This window comes from Vitis vinifera, chromosome 18 (genome assembly GCF_030704535.1).
Source record: "Vitis vinifera cultivar Pinot Noir 40024 chromosome 18, ASM3070453v1".
NCBI lineage: Eukaryota > Viridiplantae > Streptophyta > Magnoliopsida > Vitales > Vitaceae > Vitis > Vitis vinifera.
In genome coordinates, this window is record NC_081822.1 from 12,932,579 (window position 1) to 12,955,651 (window position 23,073).

The 23,073-nt window shown below is 36.5% G+C and overlaps 1 protein-coding gene across 1 annotated transcript; it reads left to right on the forward strand.

Annotated features, from left to right (window-relative positions):
- The first annotated feature begins 292 nt into the window (after positions 1 to 292).
- On the forward strand, positions 293 to 16,610 carry LOC100247151 (inactive protein kinase SELMODRAFT_444075). Its single transcript, XM_010666557.3, has 10 exons — positions 293 to 662; positions 2,264 to 2,391; positions 3,481 to 3,578; positions 4,713 to 5,035; positions 12,617 to 13,069; positions 13,212 to 13,372; positions 14,314 to 14,387; positions 14,515 to 14,662; positions 14,805 to 14,954; positions 16,076 to 16,610. Exons 1-10 carry the CDS (start codon positions 491 to 493, stop codon positions 16,154 to 16,156), a joined length of 1,788 nt encoding a protein of 595 aa, XP_010664859.1. The 5' UTR covers positions 293 to 490; the 3' UTR covers positions 16,157 to 16,610.
- Positions 16,611 to 23,073: the final 6,463 nt, after the last annotated feature.

Below are 23,073 nucleotides of genomic sequence, written 5' to 3' on the forward strand. Positions count from 1 at the left end.
GCAATCGACCCATTGTTGCTTATATTCCTCAATTTTCTCAGCAACCAAACACAAAGATGAATAAGGAAAAAAAAAAAAAAATCTGAAATCCAACAATTTTTTGAAAATCAAATTAACACGTCAGCATCACAAAACCCATGAGGGTCACTTTCGGTGGATCCCACTTCTTGTCTTCAAATGTCTAGCAATCTTGCCATTGTCACCGTTGAGGACGGCAATATTTTCCCGCCCTTTTGATTATGTGTTCGGTATTCGCATATACTAAGAATATAAAGTATATACTCCGAATGTTCTCTACCTTTCATTGTGAATTCTCAGAGAAAATGAAAGAGAGAATGATCTGGGTCTCTGGACAGCAATTGATTGGCCAGGCCCTCTCAATCCTGCGCCATGTCCTTCTCTTCGTGTTCTACGTTAAACCCACTCGTGTAGCAGTTCTTCATACCCCATAATCTGGAGATCCAGTTGGGGGCTTGCTCTAGAATTCTCCATGGATAGTCCTAGTTTGCCGTCCCGTGTGCTCATTGCGTACGATGCGACAAAGGATTTGGGTAACGATGAGATTCAGGTCACCATAAAAGAAGTGCGAATGAGGGGTGACATTCTTCGTCGAGGCGACACGCTGGTTGTTTTTGGGGTTTTGCATAAAATCCAACATCCCAGTAAGTGTTTGTTGAATTTTGTCTTACACCAAAGTCATCTTTTCTTGATTTCCTGAGTTTTGTGCTGGTATAGTGGGTCAAAATCTCAATTGGGTTTTGTAGATTTTGTTATATTCGCATTAAAATCAATGTTTTCAGAACAGTACCGGTCATCGAACGGAAAAGTTACCGATTCATGGTTCACTAGTTGAACCGGTGGTAAAACAGGTGACGTTATAAATATAATATATATATTATTAAAATTTAAAATAATTATAAAAGATTTAAAATATATATAAATAAATTAAAAATCAATAATATTATTTTATGTCTTTGATATTATCAAATTAAATCATATTAATATTTTAAATTTTATTAAATGAAATATGTATAATATTTAAATGTAAATATATTAAAAATGAAAATTTAAACTAATTTTATAATTTTTAAAAATATTATATTATTTTTATTTGATATTATAAAAATTTTAAAATCCAATATATATTGTTTTATTTGGCATGTTAGATAATGAAATGCATGTAGCCAAGTGGTGACCAAGCTTGATTAAGGAACTTGAGGTTCGAGATTCAAACCCCCTTGGTGGGAGATTTTTATTACTTTTTTTTCATTGATATAATGTTAGCAATCCCACATTGCATTTGGAGAGGAATAAAGATGCAAAGGTGGCTATAAAAGCTATCCTCAATGAAGACAAAGGAACCACTTACACTGCTAGCATCTGAAGGCATTTTATCCAGTGGAACTCTTCCATTCTTCCAAAATGAGGAGGTTAATTTGAACCGTTTGGTTCGTTTTGAACCGTCCGGCAGTTTGTGACCGGTTCAATCGTCCACCGGGTCATCGGTTGGATCGCTGATTCAGGCGGTTCGTGACTGGTTCAATCGTGAAACGGTTCAATAGAGTGAATCGGACCGGACATGCGACCGATCGACGGTTGAACCAACCAACCGGTTGGTCCGGTCCGGTTTTTAAAATATTGATTAAAATAGAATCAATTTCTATGTATAGGTCAGGTTGGATTTTACTCATTTCATGAGATTGGAGTGTGTTTCCACGAAAACTGAAATCAATATTCTAATGTCGAATTGAAATTAGTGAAAAATGAACTACAAGAGCAATCACAAGGACAGTGTAGTAGGAATTTTGGGGCTCTAAAGTCTACTCTTATCTTTGAAGAACCTCATGACTGTATCACCAACTTGTGTAGCCAAGTAGTGGACAATATGCAAGTGGAAGGACTTGGTTACTAGAAGTTTTCCTACGTCTCCAAAATTTATCCAAATTCTTCATCTGAAGCCTATTTGATTTGTATATGTAGTTTACCAAGGATATATCTTTACTGGAACAGGTTCCTGAGTGAAAGAGATGAAGCAGAAGGCTACTACTGTGTGCAAAATTTAATTATTAAGGAATGAAAGCTAGTGTATCAATGCATGTAGCCATGTACTACTACTAATTGGTGCCCACAACAAGAAATCTTGAAGGACACATCATACACTAGTTTGTTTCTAATTTAATTGGTTTTGAGCTCCTCTGACAACATCCTTTGATCTTTTACTTTCTCTTTTCTGTTTTTTTCTTCTTTCTTTTCTTTTGCATAGTGGGTTACCACACCTTAGCACTTGCTCCTGTGTCAAGCAATCGAGCAATGGTAGAAGAAGTCTCAAAGAAAGTACATATGTATGTGAACAAGCTTCTGCCAAGTGCTCAAGAGTGTGAAGATGAAGGGGTAATATATGTGCTCTAAATATTTTATATGGATATTGGGTTTTTTTTTCCTGTTTATTAGGGGGAAGATGCATGATTATCTCTACTGAACAATCATTAGTTCTTTCATTGATGGTTTTAATAGGACCAATTATTATTATTTGAAATCTGGAATATCAAAGTGTAGTTTATCTTCTTGTTTTTTTATGCATACGTTAATATCCATGGACCAGTTCAAAGAAGAATTATATAAATCTATCTGAGGTTAGCAGTATCGTGAACCCCTAAAATCCGGGATTGAACTCCTAACCTTCAAGTTCTTATATTTTGACACAACACAACTAATGATTTGATAAACCAAAATGTTTGAGCTAGACTTATATATATAAGCATATCTCTGTTCCAAAATTTATTGGAATGGTAATGTACTACATGATAAATGCCTTGTAGTAAAAAATTAATGAGGCATGTGGTAAATCTGGTGTAACAGTTACGTTAGAACCGGAAAACCAAAAAAAGAAAAGGGGAGAAACATGATTTTTAAGGAGTTCTCATTTTTGTCCAGGTGTTTGTCTTCATGGCCATTCTTGTCTTGGTCATTGTGTCTCTCTTTGGAGGTAGTTCATCTCATTTCTTTTCATTAGGTGGTTTCCATTTTCAATCTGAGATGAGCATGGAGTGTGTATCAATTTCAGATTTGCAATTTCTCTAACTGCCTTCTCAAGGACCTAAAAGAAAAATCCTCTTGCTCTAAACCTTATCTTCAATGGTAAAGTAAATTCAGTAAATCAGGAATTTCATAGTAAAGTGCTTCCACCAGTGGGATTGGATGAGCCATAATGTGTCTAGTATATATATATATATAAAGTTCATCCCTAGAATGTACTACACATTAGAAAAAATGGAAGAATGTTCTTTCAGGCAGGGGGCAAAACGGAAAAGAAAAGAAGAAGTTCAACAAGACTCCATCATGCACTAGAACTGGAATGCAATTATATTATTCGCATTTTTACTTCTATATTCCAGATTCCCTTGAAGGAGATATGGTGTTTTTCCTTATTACCGTCTTCTGCTCCTCTCTTTAGTCTCTTTTTTCTCTTTTCAAGTTCAGGTGGACATTGAAGTTAAAGTTACTGCTGGAACTCCAATCAAGCAGGTTATTTTACAAGAGATTGTAGCTTATAAAACAACTTGGGTTATATTTGATAGGTGGGTTTCTTTTGCCTCCTTTTCTTAGCCTTTCTATAATGGGTATGGATTAGCATTGAAATTATGTTATACTTGATGACAATTTTGATAATTTGATGCATGAAGAACATTTTTCACCCCTGAATATAACATGTTGCTACATTGATGAGCATTGAGTTGGTTGGTATTTTTATATTTTGTTGTGTAAAACTTTCTTATGGAGAATCTTAATGGTGTGTATCACACCTTTGTGCTTCAAAATGAACATTTTTTCAGATTTCATTCATTTATTGTTGTTAATTATTTTTTCTGAAGTGTGAAAGGATAATGTGCATGCACGTGCATGAGGGGAGGGAGAAGGCAGAAAGGAAAGGAGAGAGGGAGAAGGAGAGGTTTTGGGGACCTTAATAGGCTTTGAAATGTCAAATTTCACTTCCTAAAGTAGTATTTCAAGTCAAGGTTTAAGCTTAAGAGAAAGATTATTCTAATCAAATATTAAGTAAGGAGAAGGAATTCTGAAAGAATACTCCAAAGTCATTTTTCTAGAAGGCACACGTTTTTTTCAATTCATAATTACAAACACATGCATGCATATATGAATGTATGTTTGTGTGCAGAATTCATGCTTAGAAACACAAATCAGCAAGGATCTATTTTTTAGGGAAGAGATTTTCAGGACTCTGTTTTGGTTCAAAAATTTACAATACACTAAAGAACTAATTGGAATTGATTAAGCATAATTTCCCCAGAACATCAATTAAATCATATCTATGAACATTTGGTTCTTTTCTTTTTAATGATGCAAATGTAATTTAGCTGTATCATCCAATCAATTTCAAAATATTAGACACTTTATCTCCCTAACTATGCACACATTTGTCAGGCCACAGAATGCATGTATTCCAAGTATTTATTATAGGATAGCACGATTTAACATGGTTCACATTGCTGCTCATTCTTTAGTACACATTTGTGTATACTTTTTGCTCATGGTTAATCATTTTCCTTACAACATGAAAAATAATCTTAAAGCTCTAAAACCAATTTTAATTATGTTATGTTTACTACATGATTGTGTAAAAATGTGTGTGTCTTGTTGTTATTCTGTTGCAGCTTTTGATTAACTCACTGCCTTCAATGATATTGTGGAAACAGGCACCTTAGACGGGATTTGAGGAACTACATTAACCAGATACCAAGCAAGGTTGCATTAATTCAAGATAACTTGTCGGTTAAGGTTCTAAGGTCTCAAACTACAAGTGGAACAGAAGTTATTGAAAATAAGTTGTTTTATTCTTTGAGTAAGCTTGTAGAGCAGTCTAATATCTCTTCCAGCAGCTTTCCAACACCAGCCAATTCCTCAGAAAGTTCCAATGTTGTTAAGAGCAACTTGATGTCTTCATTCATATACAGGTCACAGGAGCATAACTCTTCATTCTATGATGACTTTGGATCTTCCTCTAAGCAAGAAAAATCAGGTCAGAGAACTCACCATTACATAAGTGGATACCCTTTTTATGGTTTTCTTCCCATTCCAATTCCAGCTCCAATGCACCCTGTACCTATTATTCTACCTGCTCTATCAAGTCCATTGAATACGATGTGAGATTTCATTGCAAGTTCCATACTTAGTTTTTCCCATGTGATATAATATTCATGCAAGAATTGTTTCTATGATTAACTTTCCTTGACAAAACCTGTCTTGTCATTGGTCTAACTTCCACAAATGGTGGTGTCCTATGTTGGATTGGTTTGAAATTAAAACTTCCTAGCACACATACACATGTGCACACATGCAAATCTTATGGACTGGATTTCTAATATTAACCATGTATATGCATACATACATAGATGCATAAGACCTATGCATATGTACATACAAATGTACCTCTAGATACATGTATATGGATTGGACTTCTGAGATTAATCATATTCTAATCTAATGGGTTAAGAAAGTTAAGTTCAGGAAATGCAATTTCTTGAGGATTGAAGAAGCCAAAATACATTTCATGAGTATGACAGATATGCCCATTGGAAAAGCTAAAACATCATATCCATCTTTAGGGTAAATGAATAGAAAGTTCTTTATCCGATACTCTTAAAAGTTATATTAGAAACACTATACTTAGACACATGCAAATATTAGATCATAAGTGTACTTTAAGTAAACATGGGTGTTGGTTTTGATGCATGCAAAAAATGACGGATGCAACATTTTCAAAAGAAAATAAATGAATTAGCTGAGATAAATTTGTAAGTGCCTAAATGATGTTTGATATTTATGCATTTTATATTACCCAGCAGGACAAAGATGCTAAATTTGTTTTATTATTATATTCCTTTTAAAATTATCCTATAATTATAAAAATTCAAGAAAAAAAATGTCTACATTGGGAAAAAGTATTATTAACAAATTGATTATACTTCATGCATATTTTGATCTTTTTTTATCAAATTGGGACAAGAGCCTACTTAATACTAAATTTCTGATCTTTTAATTTTTATAGTAACAATAATACATTTCAAATACAAAAGTAATGAGTTTCAATGAGTTTAAAACAAAGGTTGCAGTCTCATTCTCTTGATTATTGTTAGATAGTGTACAGTTATTTCAGTTATTTACTTTTCTTTTCTTTTTTTCTTTATTGTATTGTGGGTCCCACTAGCTTGTATATATATACCCAAGTCGAATGTGTATTATTAATAGTTTTTTAATAACAAAAATTAAGGATTCTCCATTTTCTCTCTTTTCACATGGTATCAGAGCCTATGGAGAAAAAAAACCTAATTATTTCCGGTTTATCCATGAATCAATTTTGGGAAACCTTTCAGTGACCGTGTTTCATTCCGGTCACCTTCCCCATCTCCTAAAGCTTTCCGGTCAACCGTATCGCCGTCAGAAAACTCTCATCGCCGTCAGAAAATCCTCACCGTCGGCGACTTTTCCGACGACTTTTTCCGACGAAGTCTTTTTCCGACATCGACTATATCATCGGGTGCGCAAGGAAGAGATCTTCAAGTTTTGTCAAAACACCGGAGAGAGAATCTCAATCACGCGCTGGCCACGCACGTTTCTTCTCCGGCGGCCTGAACCTCACACGCCGGCGCATGAGGGCGCATGGAGCACTTTCCGACAACGCGCTTCCACCTCCAGCCTTGCCTGACGCCGTCTAGCCACTCTCCATCTGTGCTTGTGTCACCCCGAGCCCTGCACGTGTCTTAGGAAGTGTTCTTCTACCTTTCCAGTAGTGCCACATTTGTTTTTCTTTACTATTTGGTCTCTCACAGCCACGGATCCTTCGTTTTTCTTCTTTCAGCCGCGATCTGAAGCCGTATTAGGGCTCTCTTCGATCCAAACATATTTCGTTCTCTAGATAAGTAGATATGGCTACTAAAAGTTCTATTTTTTCCTCTGTTATATCTAGATCTCCTATGATTACTTCGGAGAAATTGGTTGACAATGAAAATTATTTGTCCTAGTCTGCCTCTATGGAGCTTTGGTTTATGGGTCAAGGTTATGAGGATTACCTTGTTACGCAAGAGGCAGATATCCCTGAGGTTGACAAAGTACAATGGAGGAAGCTAGATGCACAGTTACGTAGTGTGTTATAGCAATCAGTTGATCCTAAGATTCTGCTTCATCTTTGGGCCTACAAAACATGCTTTAAATTTTGGAATCAGGCGAAAGGGTTATACACGAATGATATCCAACGTCTTTATAAGGTGGCTTCTTCTATTGTCAATGTCAAACAACAAGACATGAATTTATCTACTTATATTGGCCAGATTGCCTCTCTTAAGGAGGAATTCTTGATTGTGATGCTTCTTACTACTGATGTTGGGGATCAACGAACACAGATTGACAAGTTCTTCATGGTTCTTACGCTTATTGGCATCTGTCCAGATCTCTGAGACCATCCGCAATTAGATTCTTGGCAGTTCCTCCGTTCCATCCTTGGATGATGTGTTTGCTTGCCTCTTCCGTATCTCCTCCACTTAAACTTTGCCATCTGATAACACTTTAAATTCTTCTGTGTTAGTTTTTCAAACTAACTCTCGAGGAGGACGCAGTGGTAATCGAGGTAGAGGCCAACGTCCTCATTGCACCTATTGCAATAAGCTTGGCCACACTCATGATTGGTGTTATCAGTTACATGAGCGGCCTCCCCGCACTGCCCACGTGGCCCAGTCATCTGATCCTCAGCCGCCTCAACCTTCGAGGTCCTCCACATCTCAGGGTATTTCCCTTACTGACAGTGAGTATGATGACTATCTCCATTGTCAAGCCACCAAGTCAGCTTCTGTTACTTCTGTTGCCCAGACTGGTAATGCTTCTGCTTGTCTTACCCACACATCTTCTCTTAGACCTTACATTCTAGATTCTGGCGCTTCTGATCACATATCTGGTAATAAGGATATTTTCTTTTCTATTACTACTACCTCTACCTTACCTACTGTTACCTTAGCTAATGGTTCTCAAACTGTGGCTAAAGGCATTGGTTTGGCACATCCTCTCCATTCTCTACCTCTCACTTCTATCCTTTATACTCCTGAGTGTTCCTTTAATTTTATCTCCATCAACAAAATCACTCGTACTCTTAACTGTTCTATTACTTTTTCTGATAAATTTGTGACCTTATAGGACCGGCGTACGGGGAAGACGATTGGCATAGGACGTGAGTCTCAAGGCCTCTATCACCTCACCTCACCTTCAACTCCTGTAGTTTGCATTTCCACTGATGTTCCCCTCTTTATCCACAGTCGTCTGGGCCTTCCTAGTCTATCTAAGTTCTAGAAAATGATCCCTCATTTTTCATCTTTTTCATCGCTTGCGTGTGAGTTCTGTCAGCTTGGGAAACATACTCGTGTCTCATTCCCAAAGCGTTTGAATAATCGGCAAAGTCTCATTTTGAACTTGTCCACACTGATGTTTGGGGTCCTTGTCGGACTGCGTCTACTTTAGGATTTTAGTATTTTGTCACTTTCATTGATGACTATTCTCGATATACTTGGTTATTTTTAATGAAAAATCGAGCTGAGTTATTCTCTATTTTCCAGAAATTTTATGCTGAAATCCAAATCCGGTTCAATATTTCTATTCGTGTGTTACGTAGTGATAATGCCAAAGAATATTTTTCTGCACCATTTACTTCATTTATGTCCCAACATGAGATCCTTCATCAGTCTTCTTGTGCTCATACTCCTCAACAAAATGAGGTAGTTGAATGTAAGAATCGACATCTTGTTGAGACAACTCGTACTCTTCTTCTCCATAGTAATGTTCCTTTTCGTTTTTGGGGGGATGTTGTTCTTATAGCATGTTATTTGATTAATCATATGCCCTCATCTGTATTACACGATCGGATTCCTCATTCCCTTCTTTTCCCTGACCGACTATAGTGTCAACGAAAGTTTTGATGCCAACAATGTTAGTTTAAGAACACAAAGATAAAACAATCACACATACGGTACACGAGGTTTTAACATGGTTTGACCAACCATGCCTACGTCCACGAATGAGAGAGAATGATTCCACTATACAATAGAGAATATTACAGAGGACAGAACCAGATACAACTATTAGGTTCCCGAAACATCCCATGTTTCCCCACTCCTTGTATCCATACCGTACTACGAGCCCTCTCGCTCCACCGGGTACTTCCCATTCTTCCTCACATCTCGTATAGTCTCTATAGGCCCATCTTCATCTCATAAATTTTTCCCCTTATAACCTAGAATATTTATAGAGATATTTCCAACAACCTTCCTTATTTTATAAGGAAGTCTAATATTACAATAATATATCAACTTAGAAATATTCTATATAATATTCCTTACAAAAAAAGAATCTATACTAATTAGGAATTTGGGACACTTCCTAACAATCTCCACCTTGAACCAAATTCCATGAAGTTAATCTTCAATCTCTCCATGACACAAACCTTTTTGTATCATATCACCACGAAAGAACAATCGACTCCACCTTCAGTGAAAATTCCTTTTGTTTTCATCTTGTGTGCTTTATGATCTTTTACTCTTCCAGAAATCTTCAACCCAAGCTCTAATACCAGTTGTAATGCCAATGAAAGCTTTGATGCCAACAATGTTAGTTCAAGAACACAAAGATAAAACAATCACACATACGATACACGAGGTTTTAACGTGGTTTGGCCAACCATGCCTACGTCCATGGATGAGAGAGAATGATTCCACTATATAATAAAGAATATTACAAATGACAGAACTAGATACAACTATTGGGTTCCCGAAACATCCCATGTTTCCCCACTCCTTGTATCCATACCTTACTACAAGCTCTCTCGCTCCACCGGATACCTCCCGTTCTTCCTCACATCTCTATCCACCTCGTATAGTCTCTATAGGCTCATCTCCATCTCATAACTTTTTCCTCTCATGACCTAGAATATTTATAGAGATATTGCCAACAACCTTCCTTATTCTATAAGGAAGTCTAATATTACAATAATATATCAACTTAGAAATATTCTATATAATATTCTTTACAAAAAAGGAATTTATACTAATTAGGAATTTGGGACATTTCCTAACACCAACCACTTTATTTTCTTCCTCCTCGTGTTTTTGGTTGTACTTGCTTTGTTCATATTCTCACTCCTGGACAGGACAAACTTTCTACCAAAGCCACAAAATGCATCTTCTTGGGATACTCCAGACTTCAAAAGGGTTATCGTTGTTATTCAGACTCATCGCTACTTTCTCTTCGCTGATGTCATCTTCTTTGAGGACTCACCATTCTTCTCCACCTCTGAGTCTCTTCCTGTTTCTGAAGTCTTACCCCTTCCCATTATCTCCCCACCTGATGCAGTGCCTTCTCGCCCACTTCAGGTTTATCATCGCCGTCATCGTATTGTTGTTCCTCCTTCTTTGGCCGAGGTACCTGCTAACTCATTTCCTATCCCTTCGGCTTCTCCTGCCCTGGTTCTGCCTCCTTCTACTGACTTACTCATTGCTCTTCAGAAAGGTAATCGATCTACTCGTAATCCTCATCCCATTTACAATTTTTTGAGTTACCATCGATTATCTTCACCCTATTTTGCATTTGTTTATGCTATATCTTCTATTTCTTTTCCTAAGAGCACCTCTGAGGCTCTTTCCCATCCAGGCTGGCGACAGGCAATGGTAGATGAAATGACTGCTTTACACTCCAATGACACTTGGGATCTTGTTGTTTTACCCTCTGGTAAATTTACAGTTGGTTGTCGTTGGGTCTACACAGTTAAGGTTGGCTCTGATGGTCAGGTTGATCGCCTTAAGGCCCGCTTAGTTGCTAAAGGCTATACTCAGGTTTATGGTTTTGATTATGGTGACACTTTCTCTCTTGTTGCCAAGATAGCTTCTGTTCGTCTATTGTTTTCCATGGCTGCTATGCGTTCTTGGCCTCTTTATTAGTTAAATATTAAAAATGCTTTCCTTCATGGGGATCTTGCTGAGGAAGTTTATATAAAGCAACCACCTGGTTTTGTTGCTCAGGGGGAGTCTGGTTTAGTGTGTAGGTTACGTTGTTCTCTATATGGCTTGAAACAATCTCCGCAAGCATGGTTTAGCCGTTTTAGTTCTGTTGTTAAGGAGTTTGGCATGTTTCGCAGTTTAGCAGACCATTCCGTTTTCTATCATCATAACTCTTCGGGGCAGTGTATTTATCTGGTAGTTTATGTGGACGACATCGTCATTACAGGCAGTGATCAAAATGGTATTCAGAAACTAAAGCAACACCTTTTCACCCACTTTCAGACTAAAGACTTGGGAAAACTCAAGTATTTCTTAGGGATTGAGATAGCTCAATCCAGTTCCGGTGTGGTTCTTTCCCAAAGGAAGTATGCTTTAGACATCTTGGAAGAAATCGGTATGTTAGACTGTAAACCGGTAGACACTCCTATGGATCCAAATGTCAAACTTATACCAGGACAGGGGGAGCCTTTAAGAGATCCTGGGAGATATCGACGACTTGTAGGTAAACTGAACTACCTCACCATTACTCGTCCAAACATTTCTTTTTCTGTAAGTGTTGTTAGTCAATTCCTACAGTCACCATGTGATAGCCATTGGGATGCTGTAATCTGCATTTTTCGATATATCAAAAGCACACTAGGCCAAGGTGTGTTGTATGAGAACAAAGGTCATACCCAGGTTGTTGGTTACACAGATGCAGATTGGGCTGGCTCACCCATAGATAGACGTTTCACTTCCGGGTATTGTGTTTTTATTGGAGGTAACCTAATATCCAGGAGGAGTAAGAAACAAGATGTAGTGGCCAGATTTAGTGCTGAAGCCGAGTATCGAGCTATGGTTCTGGCAACATGTGAACTCATATGACTGAAACATCTTCTTCGGGAGTTGAGATTTGGAAATGATGAACAGATGAAGCTCATCTGTGACAACCAAATTGCTTTGCATATTGCATCCAATCCAGTCTTCCATGAAAGGACTAAACACATGGAAGTTGACTGTCACTTCATTAGAGAGAAGATCGCATCAGGATGTGTGGCGACTAGTTTTGTCAATTCAAATGATCAACTAGCAGATATTTTTACTAAATCTCTCAGAGGTCCTAGAATTAAATACATTTGTAACAAGCTTGATGCACATAACATATATGCTCTAGCTTGAGAGGGAGTGTTAGATAGTGTACAGTTATTTCAGTTATTTACTTTTCTTTTCTTTTTCCTTATTGTATTGTGGGTCCCACTAGCATGTGTATATATACCCAAGTCCAATGTATTATTAATAGTTTTTTAATAACAAAAATTAGGAATTCTCCCTTTTCTCTCTTTTCACAATTATATTATTTTGTAGTCTCCCTCGGGTTCAAAGTGGGGCAGTACTAAGGATTATGTTGATTACCAAACATATATTTTACTTTCAATTTTGAAAGTTTTTTTTTAGCTTCTATTAATATTTAAACCTCTCCATTGATGTCTTTGTTATTGATATATAGTTCCTTGAGACAAAAATTTCCTGGCTTGTCTTTTAACGGATCCATTTCTTGGTAGTTAATAAAGAGAATTTGCATCTTCCAGGTATATGCACTGTAGGTGAAAAGCAATATTCTGCAGATTCTGAGGTAATCCAGAAACAATTTAAGAGCATCTTCCGAAAGAGATCCTCAGAAGCACCTGTTCTTTGTGCTGCTTGTGGGATGAAGACGATATTATATATCAAGGAGTCCATGAAATTCAGTTTTTCTGAACTACAACTTGCAACAGATGATTTTTCAAAGGAGAACTTGTTAGGAGAAGGTGGATATGGTCACGTATATAAAGGTGAGCTTAAAGACGGACAGATTATTGCAGCAAAGGTACGAAAAGAAGCAAGTATGCAAGGATTTGCTGAATTCCATTCTGAAGTCTTTGTTTTGAGTTTTGCGCGCCACAAGAACATTGTGATGCTCTTGGGTTATTGTTGCAAGGAGAACTTTAATATCTTGGTGTATGAGTATATCTGCAACAAGTCTCTTGAATGGCACTTATTTGGTAAGCAACTGTACAGACTACAGGTTTCAAATCCATTCCATCTCAATTTTTTTCTAGGTCTTTCACCAATTCAATCACTTGTTCTCTATCCCAAAATTAATCGTTAATTGCCTTCTTTTAATTTTTGCAATGATTTTTATAGATAAAACTGCCACTGTTCTTGAGTGGCACCAAAGACGTGCTATTGCGATAGGAACTGCAAAAGGATTGCGCTTCCTACATAAAGAGTGTCGTGGAGGTCCTATAATTCATCGGGACATGCGGCCCAGCAATATCTTGCTAACACATGACTTTGTTCCTATGGTATATTTATGCATCCTCTTCTTTTGTCTTAATTTTGTTGCCTTATGAGGGAGATTTGATGTCCCATGGCACTTGAATCAGTCCATTGTGTTTTGCTCCGGATGTGAAATCAATCCATTTTGTTTGTTTATAACATTTAAATGAGTTCATTTTTTTTTTAAAATACTGTTTTGAACAAGGGAATTCAAGATTTCATTAATTGAAAACATTTTTGTTTTATGTTGGTGACCTTGGAGATGCTACTTATTAGACTAGCAATTTTATCCCCAATTGCCATGCAAGATGCAATTGGATGGATCCATTTCCACGGGATGCCAAACAGGCCCAAAGTTGGTTGTGATCCTTATCTCTCTTACTTTCTTAGAAGCATGCTTTTCAGTCTCTTTCTAATTTCTTCCCCTTGTGTAAATATGGGCTTTTCTGATTAGGGAACCTCATTTTAGACATAGTGACAAATTCAGAAAATTTTGAATTATTACAAAAATATAAGATAACCACAATGGCGTTTTCATTTTCACTGTATTCTCAATTTTTTAGGGATCCCTTGGATAAGTTAAGAGATATTAGACAACATTGGAGATGCATGCAACTAATCTAGGATTACAGTTAAGTCCTTCATGATAGATGGCTTATTGAAAATAACTTGAATAATGACTTAGCTTTTGTTGAATACCAATTATACCCCTATGGAAAAGACTTATGGTGATTCAACTAATTGCTCAGTGGAAAGGTTGCTTAATTAGTTGTTCTGGAATAGCCCAAGTCAAAAGTATGTGTGCAGTATGAGCAGTTTTTTACCTGTTAATTAATTTCCCTTAATACTAGCAATATTCTTTTATAAACTTTGATTTATTTCATTGCTAAGAGCCTAAGAGTTCTGGTAGATTATGTATCAATTTCCTGATTAGCGAAGGCATACTTTTGGAATTTTTTTCTACCAGCTAGGTGACTTTGGCCTTGCCAAATGGAGAACAAATGATGACCCTGTTCACACAAGGGTACTTGGCACATTTGGGTGAGGGTTTATATAAGCTTTTTTTTTTTTGGTCAGATTCCATAACAAAATGTTGAGAATTACTGTTTTTCTTCTTTGTCTATCAGTTCAATTTAGATAATAACAAGCAGGCCTCGGTTCCATGCAGATACCTTGCACCAGAGTATGCAGAGAATGGTATGGTTTCTGTGCGAACAGATGTCTATGCATTTGGCATGGTCCTTTTACAACTGATATCAGGGCGCAAGGTGATTGATCCAACAAGAGAAGGGCATCAACAATCTCTAAGACAGTGGGTAAGTTCATCATGCAGCAGTCCAGTTTTTTGTGATTGCCACATTACTAATTTCATGTCCAACAGCAACCCAAAGCATGCTATGAACATTCTAGTTGAAATTGGTAAACTCCAAATGATTCTGTTTGGTGTGACAACTTCAGGCAGAACCACTTATTGTGCGGCTTGCGTTACATGAACTTATTGATCCTCGTATTGAAGATTCGTATGACACGTATGAATTGTACCTCATGGCTAGAGCTGCATACTTATGTGTGCAAAGCAGCCCTGAAATGCGGCCCTCAATGGGGGAGGTAATTGGACCTCATTGCTTCAAATTTCTATTCTTGCTTTCCTAGGGAAATCTCTAGTGCAAGAACTTCTTATGATTGCATTTATTGGCATGCTTTATTTTTGCAGCTTCATAGTTTATCATATCTTTATATTTGTTAAAGCCATGGTTCAAAGACTTGGACATGTTGTGAATGATTTGAAAATCTTTGCATCAATCAACAAAAGAAAAACATATCTCCAAATGTTTTATGATAAAGAAGTATAGACAAGGGAAAATAATTGATAACAAAGAGGAGAAAATTAATTGAAGAAAAAAACTAAACCTTAAAGATTCTATAAGAGAACTATGGCCTTTCAATCCAGTTCCACCCACAAAATCACCATCTTCTTCTTCTCAATGCCTCATGACCATGGTTCAAAGTCGGTAGTAACAAGTTCACTGTGGCATCATATTTTCTCTTGGCAACCCATCTTCTCTCCCAGCCCATGATTAGACCCCAGCAGCTTTTGTTTGGTTTTATAATAGAAAGGGAAGTGGGTTTATGAAATAATTTAATGGGCATGAATACGGTTATGGGTGATATTTTAATGGAGCAATCCTAAAGCATGCTTCTATCAAATGTTTGGTGTAATTTTGAATTCTTAATGCCTGCTTTTGTAGTTATTAAAATAATGTTAAATATGGAAATTGTTTTTTTCTATTAATTTGTTGAGTCAATTTAATTGTATATATTCGTCTAAAAATTTCATTATTTTTTACAATATTTTTAGCTTTTTAACTGGCATTTGTGCATATCATCCAATACCGACCCAAGATGTTGTAACCAATCTGTCTCCAAACCTCCTGAGTCAACTGCCAACTCAACGACCTTGAACTATGGTTAAGACAAACTTTTGTGAATTAGATGCCTTCCCAAGCTACCAAATTTTAAACAGTGTGCTCCTACATCCTTCATTGAGATCAGTATATGCTAGAGGCCTATGCGGGTGGCAGCATGCACTGAAATTTGCAAAATGATTATGAGTGCTGCTGTACATCTAAATAATAATTCATAGATAATAAATAAATATTTTGTTGTATAACTAGAAACACCATTGTCTTTTCATCTTCGAATACCTGATCAATGGGTTCTTGCTGCAGGTCACACGCCTTCTTGAAGGGGAAAATGAGCATTTACACCACTTAGGGGAGCAATTTATTCCTCATTATACAAAGTTATGACAAGGATGACATGCTTTTATTTTCATTTTACAGATGGTACTGCTTTTTCTCTCTTATTCGCGTGGTGTTCATAGCTTCTCGCTATACCTCCATTGTGTATGTGTGTATGAGAGGGGAGGGTTGGGTTGTTGTCAGTAGTTCATACTGTATTTGCCACTCAAATCTTTTCCCCCCACAGTGGTATTTTGGAAATATATTGGAGGAATACCTACATCTAGATTAGCCATATATCTTGTTTAAGTATTGCACCAAGCAAAATTATTTGCATACCTATTTGAAGAGATCAAGTGGTTTGTTAATATCATGTAATGGAATATGAAAGTCCTGAAATGGGCATGCAGTGTCTTCATTAATCATGATCAGCCCTTTTTTTATCCTGTATCTTGTCAGCTTGTGTTGTTTGGACATAAACTGCTTTTCCCTCATTGAATTCCATTCTTGGAATTTCCTTTTCCTTTGATGCTTCTTCAGTTAATTCCTGAATTCTGAATTCTGCCCACTTCCAAATATCTTTTAGATCCCCAGTTGGTCACAATGGAGATCAACTAATCTAACCAGAACCTTGGCTGTTTTTCAGGGTATAACAGTTGGAATGAAACCTGAACCAGACAGTTCTGTTTGTTTAAATGTTAGGGTAACTAGGACCAATTGACACCTGCCATCTGAGTCCAATAATCCAAACCTTAGGTCCATGGAGACAAGGATGATGAACTCCATAATTGTACTGTTTGCATTAGAAATAAAAGAGTAACTGATGGCAATAATGCAGAAGATATGTGCCTACATAAGCATGAGCTTCCAACAGTTTGATTCCCCAATTATATTCAAATTGTCCCAGGTCTCCAACCATAAGTTGATAAGTTGATAAGTATCCCCTATGAGTGACAGCTTGATCTGAAACCACTTCAACAACCCATTGGGTAGGCCACGCTGACCTCAAGATTAGATTGATGAGTTCTATTGGAAGTGGATCCGCTTGACAATCCTCTATAACATACAAAGAAGATCTTCATGTCTGTGCTTTGGTTTTATTTTCCTAACACCTGAGGCTTTTCAATTTGACAGTTTTGGGTCTGATTGATTTGATAAACTAACATACTGCTGTTTTTCCATGAGAAATCAAGAAGATAAGAAAAAACTGTGTTGGATTGGAACTGAATGGTGGCTGGTAGGCTCAATGAACTGGTTTTTTTGTTAATCTTCATGGTCAAACCCCTCTTGGCAACCTTTGCTCATGAACCAAATCACCCACAATCAATCACTGGTTCAAGGCCTTGCAAACAAAATCCAAAAACACAACAGTTCTTGTAAATCCTTTTCAATCTTTCTAATCAGCGGGGGAGACGGTGATGGAGACTGACATGATTTGAAGTCTCATGAATCAATGAAAGATATGCCTTCAGCAAGTGAAAGCGATGGAAGTCATTGAACAGGAGCACATCCCAACTAGATACGGATAAGTGTCAGGCAACCAATGGAGGAATCAAGAATGTCGGCACTTCCTCTATTGTAGGTTCACCCTCCATTCACATCCCGACATGTCACCAAGATTAGACTGCAGAGTCATTTCTAGCCGACGATCCCCGCCGTGGCATGCTCTCATTTGCGGGCAAGAAAAGATGGTTATAGATGCCCAGTGCCCTTGAATTGTGAGGGCGTGATTTTGGGGTTACTGGAAGCTCCATATACGGGCACAAACAACATCCAAATCTCAAAGTTGGACCCAACAACAGTTCTCACCACAAGGAATAATAAAAGGAAAAAAAAAGAAAAAAGCAAGAGATTCTTAGATAGAGATGGACGCCATCTTTTGAAAGACAAATGAGGTTAGCCGTTTATAGTGTCGGCTGAACTTTTGCCTTTTTTTCCCCCTCTCCTTCACTCACAACATCAAATAAATTTCATGAAAGGACCACCGTGCACTACTCACCAAGAGCAACCCCACCAATCGTTTATTGTTCAAGCTCTCAACAAGTTGACCATCTCTTCATTGTAGTATAATCAAATCTTTGGTTTCTGAGCTCAGCTCTCTCTCTCTCTTCCTTTGTCAACTTCTCCTCTAGGCCTTACATTATATGTATACGACTTGGGTCTCCCCTTATTTGAACTTTCAATTAAACAACTTTTGAAATTAGGATATGGCTAGTGACCATGAATACGCCAGAGATATGGGGAACAAGAAAAAGGGAGTCACTCAAAGAAAAGGGGAAAGTGATTACATGGAGCACTTAACTTTTAATGATGAGTTTTCTTTTTTTCCTTGTTCTTTTTTTTTCCTTTTTTTTTTTTAAGAAAAAAAGCTCGTCTAAAAAGATTGGATTGGCTTTGGCTATTGTCAAAGCTGGAGTGGTAGGAGTGAACTTTTGAAAGGCCCATGTGACATTTTGAGGGGAATTAAATGAGATGCTTTAGCAATTTTAGGGTTTTAGCCCAAACAAGACCATTTAGGCTCTATTGGGAGGACAGTGGGGCTTCGTCAACAATGGTCATACTTTCATTAATATAAATATTTTACTTAAAAAATATTTTCCTTGGTATCTGTTCAATAAACAAAAGAACAATACTTTTAAATAAAAACCATTTCCACAAAATAAAATTAAATATCTTATTTTTCTTTTTTTTGGCTCATGGTGTGATTGAGTTAGGATAAAAAATGAAAAAGGGTCCTATGGTTGAGAAGGTTTGCTTGTATATTGTTTGTCTAGTGTGTCATGATTAGCTCTTGGGGTTGTCAACCCTCCTGTTAAGAAGAGGTAAGTTGTTGGGCGTTACGTTGAGTTTGTCATTATCCAATCATATCTACATTAGATGAAGCTCAACATATTGTTACGGGGAATGTCTAGTATTGATGGAATGCATCCTAGCAAGAGATCAGCATTTTGTTTAAATTAGTGGCACAAATCATCGGACAGGAAGGGCAAACGGCTAAGGCTCTAGTGTTTTGGATTTGGCATACAATGTTTATGCAACAACCAATGTCGTATGCACTAGCAAAGTCCACTAGTACCCAAGGGGACAAGCTTGTAAGAATAGGAATCGAACCTAGACCGATTATTGCCCATTAACAATGACAACTGTAAACCATTGAACTAAAATCCATATTTGTTTCAAGGATTGCCCCTGAACTAATTACTGACTCGTCGTGCCGCAAGACATGAACAATGCATCACATCCTCTCCATACACAAAGTCTGACTGGGATATCGGTGCTTCTTGTCAGATTGAGTGGTTTGCAGCTGGCTGCCCCTAGTGCCCTCGGCTAGTAATGATAGTGGTGAGTGTCTAGTAGCATGGATGAGAAAGATGCGAGTTAACACACATTCCCACTAAGGGGCGGGCCTGGGGACATCTGACCATTGGTTTATTAAGTTAATTCGTGAAATTCAATAGACATTAATGGTCCATCCCTAAGTTGAACAATCAATTTTCGGGTGGATACACCTAGCCCCGTCGAACTGGTTGGCGCCAGGTTGTCGACAGATAATTGTACCAGGTCGGTGTCGGGTCGAGGTACTCGAATAGACCCGGTACCTCCAATATGCATACTAAAAGTTAAAAATAATAGATATAAATTCAGAACAAGACACGAATACAGATGGGTGAAGGAAAGGACTAAAGAGGAGGTCGTAATCGGAAAGTGAGAGCGAAATAATGAGAATAAATTATAAGAGTATGGGTATGGGTCCAAGCGTCTAGGGCCCTTGTATGGATGCTATCACGTTTTGTTTTAGAGAGGGAGGAGAGCTGAAAGTTTGGAATCAAATGAAGGTGATATCAGCACATCCAGTGGTCCCAAATGCATTTGGTAAATGTGTGGCGGACGCCTCAGATTCACCCATCAAAGCTCGATACCGAATCCTTCCAGCTTGGACTACTTTGCATCTTCATCACTTCCCCACCACCCCCACCCACTTGCCCCCCTTCTCCTTTATTATCATTTTCTTTTCCTTCTTTTTCTTTCCCTCTTTACATCTTAATTTTTGATGGTCTGAGATCCATTTTCCTAAAAACAAAAAAACACAACTGGGTCCAAGATGCATTCAAGGTGCCAAGGGCTTCGCGTAAGATGTAATTCAAGGCTAGGCCTGTGTTCAAAGAATATGCACCACTTTTTCCCCGAATATGACATGTGAGGATTTAGCATCGCTCTCAATACATATATACCAGTATTCATGATCGGATTACCTCATGGAATTCATTCATGATTTAGCGACCCTATCATATTTAAGAAGCCTGTGTTTTTGTAATTGTAAAGGCCCTTTGCTTTATTGGGATGTTGGCTGTCCACCAAGCAATCTGCTCCCTCTGTTTTGCAGCCATGGCTTCACGGATTGTACCTCAATACTAGTCACCATGATGTGGATTGTGGACCCCCTTTGGTGCTGCTAGTGTAAATTAAACCTGAATTGCAGACCCACCTCCAGTTTAGCCTTTTCTTTTTCTTTTTTTCTCTCTCCAAGCGTAGTCACTGTCGGCCCTCCCAACTTGCCTCCCTGAGCTCTTCAGAAATGAACTTGGGTTTTGGTGCTACATTCACCTCTTGGCCCTCTACCCCCTTGATATTAATCATCATTTTTTATTTTTGAATATTTTAAACCATAGTTTATGACATCTTATCAACCAAATCATGACCTATAAGAAAAAGGCCAACACTAAAATAATAAATCAACAACTTGGAAAGCATGTGATCCCATTCCTTGGTCTTCCAAAGAGATAATAAAGGGGAACTCCAAAAGGCCTATAAAAATTTGTAAAAAACCCAATGATGTTTAGTTTTAATGGTCTGTTAAAATAGGAATTCGATTCCATTTCTCTGGGCCCAAATCAAGATTCTGAGTTTGAATCATTAGCACCTTATTTTAAGAATATAGAGTGGAGGACCAAATGTAGTTTAATGGTTGTCCACGTAAGGACCTCCTCTTGCTATTAGTCCACCATAATTGATTGCTTCATCTTTTATGCTTCATCTTGTTTAGAAAAAAGACCCCATATCCACAGACCAAATCAACCCTCTTTCTAATTACCACTACTTCGAGAAATCACACATCATAACTTTATCTCACCTTTATTACTTTCAACTTTAATTTTTTCCTTCCTTTCATGGGTCTAACTACAATATCAAATCCATATATATCAAGAAAAAAAAAAACACAATTTATTGTGTCATATCTTATGCACATTATATTTTTATTATTTTAAAATTTTTTTAAAGCTATGTTTGGTTCTTGAAAAATTTGAGGAAAAATACAAAAGAAATAAAATAGAGAAGAAAAGTAAAAAGAAAAAAAAAGTGAAGAAAAATAAAAAATAAAGTTAAAAATAATAAATTATTTTTATTTACTATTTCAAACTCATTTTATTTATTTTAACTCATTAATATATAGATTAAATAATTTTAAAATGCATAAGTTTCTAATTAATTTTAATTATCTTTAATTTTCTTTAAAATATTTTATAGAATAATCAAATATGATAAAATCATTTTTCTTAATATTTTTTTCTTTTACTTTTTGGAACCAAACATAACCTAATTTTCTTTTTTCCACTATTTTTAACCTTTAAACATTCAACTATATCATAATCATACGGAGTAATTTGACTTTAACTTTCTATCACGTCATGATGTGATACAACTATCGGATATCTAATAATCTATATTAAATATCTTTGACCAACCTGCCAACTAAAAATATCTTTGACTATTTAATAATCTATATTAATAAGACGATGGATTTAAATGTTATATAAAAGGATTTAAAAACTTTGAAATAAATATCTTGAACGTGTTCATCTACTCCCTTATATTCAAATGTCATAAACATTTGAGTGAATGTAATATAAGATTAGAATATATATATATTTTGATAATAATTACTTCTAAAAAAATTGATAGCGCTTAAAGTTCTATGAGTGGTATTATAGTCGAGGTCACCTTCAGGGTGTTATAATGGGAGAGATTGTTGGTGCTTGAGTGAATAAAGGTTAAGGTATATATATTTTCTGACAACAATTTCAAATTTATAAATTTAAATAAAAAATTTAAATTATTTATATATTTTTAACTTTTAATAATTATTTTAAATTTTAATAGTATAAAAGTTATATATTTATAATAATATAGTTTGTAGCAATAATTTTAAAAATAATGCCAAATGTACATGTTATATGGTTGATGATGAGTTAGAAAAAGTCAAATCAAGATCATATGAACTATGAAGTGGAGGTGAGTTGGCAAAAGTCCATCCAAATGTGATTGCGTCACAAATTAATTTCCCATATTTCTATCTTAATATGGCTATTTTTTTTATTATAATTAATATAAAAATCTCCTGAATGGTCAAATAATTTCTATGAGTTGTCATTTGTTTGTTTGAAGAAAATAAGTAAAATTCCCTTAAAAAGCAAAAAAAAAAAAAACTATTTTTAGTATTTAAAAAATAATACTACCCTAATATCCTAATATTCTCTTCTCTTTTCCTTTCATTCATAAATGAAGAATAAAAAAAATATTAATCATATTATAGTAAAAAAAAAAAAAAAGAATTTATGGAATTAATTTGTATACAGTGAAAGAAGGCGGGAGCAGAGCACGTGGGAGGGAGGGGTGGCTCGAAATAATACAATTTGCTAAAAGGGAAGGTGTTTAATTGCCGCGTCATCACCAAATATAAAATCACATTTTCAATTCATAAGACGCTTTATGGTTTTAATTTTGCTATCTACCACACACTCACTCAACAGAGAGAGAGACAGAGAAAGATAGAGAGCATGTTCTCTGCAAGTGCTCTTCCGACGTCGAAAGCGCAGTGAAGTCTTCTCGCTCTGTTTGAGGGCTCCCAGAAAGACTAATTGTTCGCTTATCGACTCTGCCGCTTTTCCTCACTCCATTCTCACCCGTTTTTGGTAAGTTTTCATGTG

Bases quoted from the DNA above. Each gene is read 5' to 3' on its own strand.
- LOC100247151 (XM_010666557.3), top strand. From the start codon at position 491: ATGGATAGTCCTAGTTTGCCGTCCCGTGTGCTCATTGCGTACGATGCG. The intron at 2,392-3,480 runs GTAATATATGTG...TTTCAAGTTCAG, and splicing joins AAGAGTGTGAAGATGAAGGG to GTGGACATTGAAGTTAAAGT. The intron at 14,663-14,804 runs GTAAGTTCATCA...TGACAACTTCAG, and splicing joins AACAATCTCTAAGACAGTGG to GCAGAACCACTTATTGTGCG.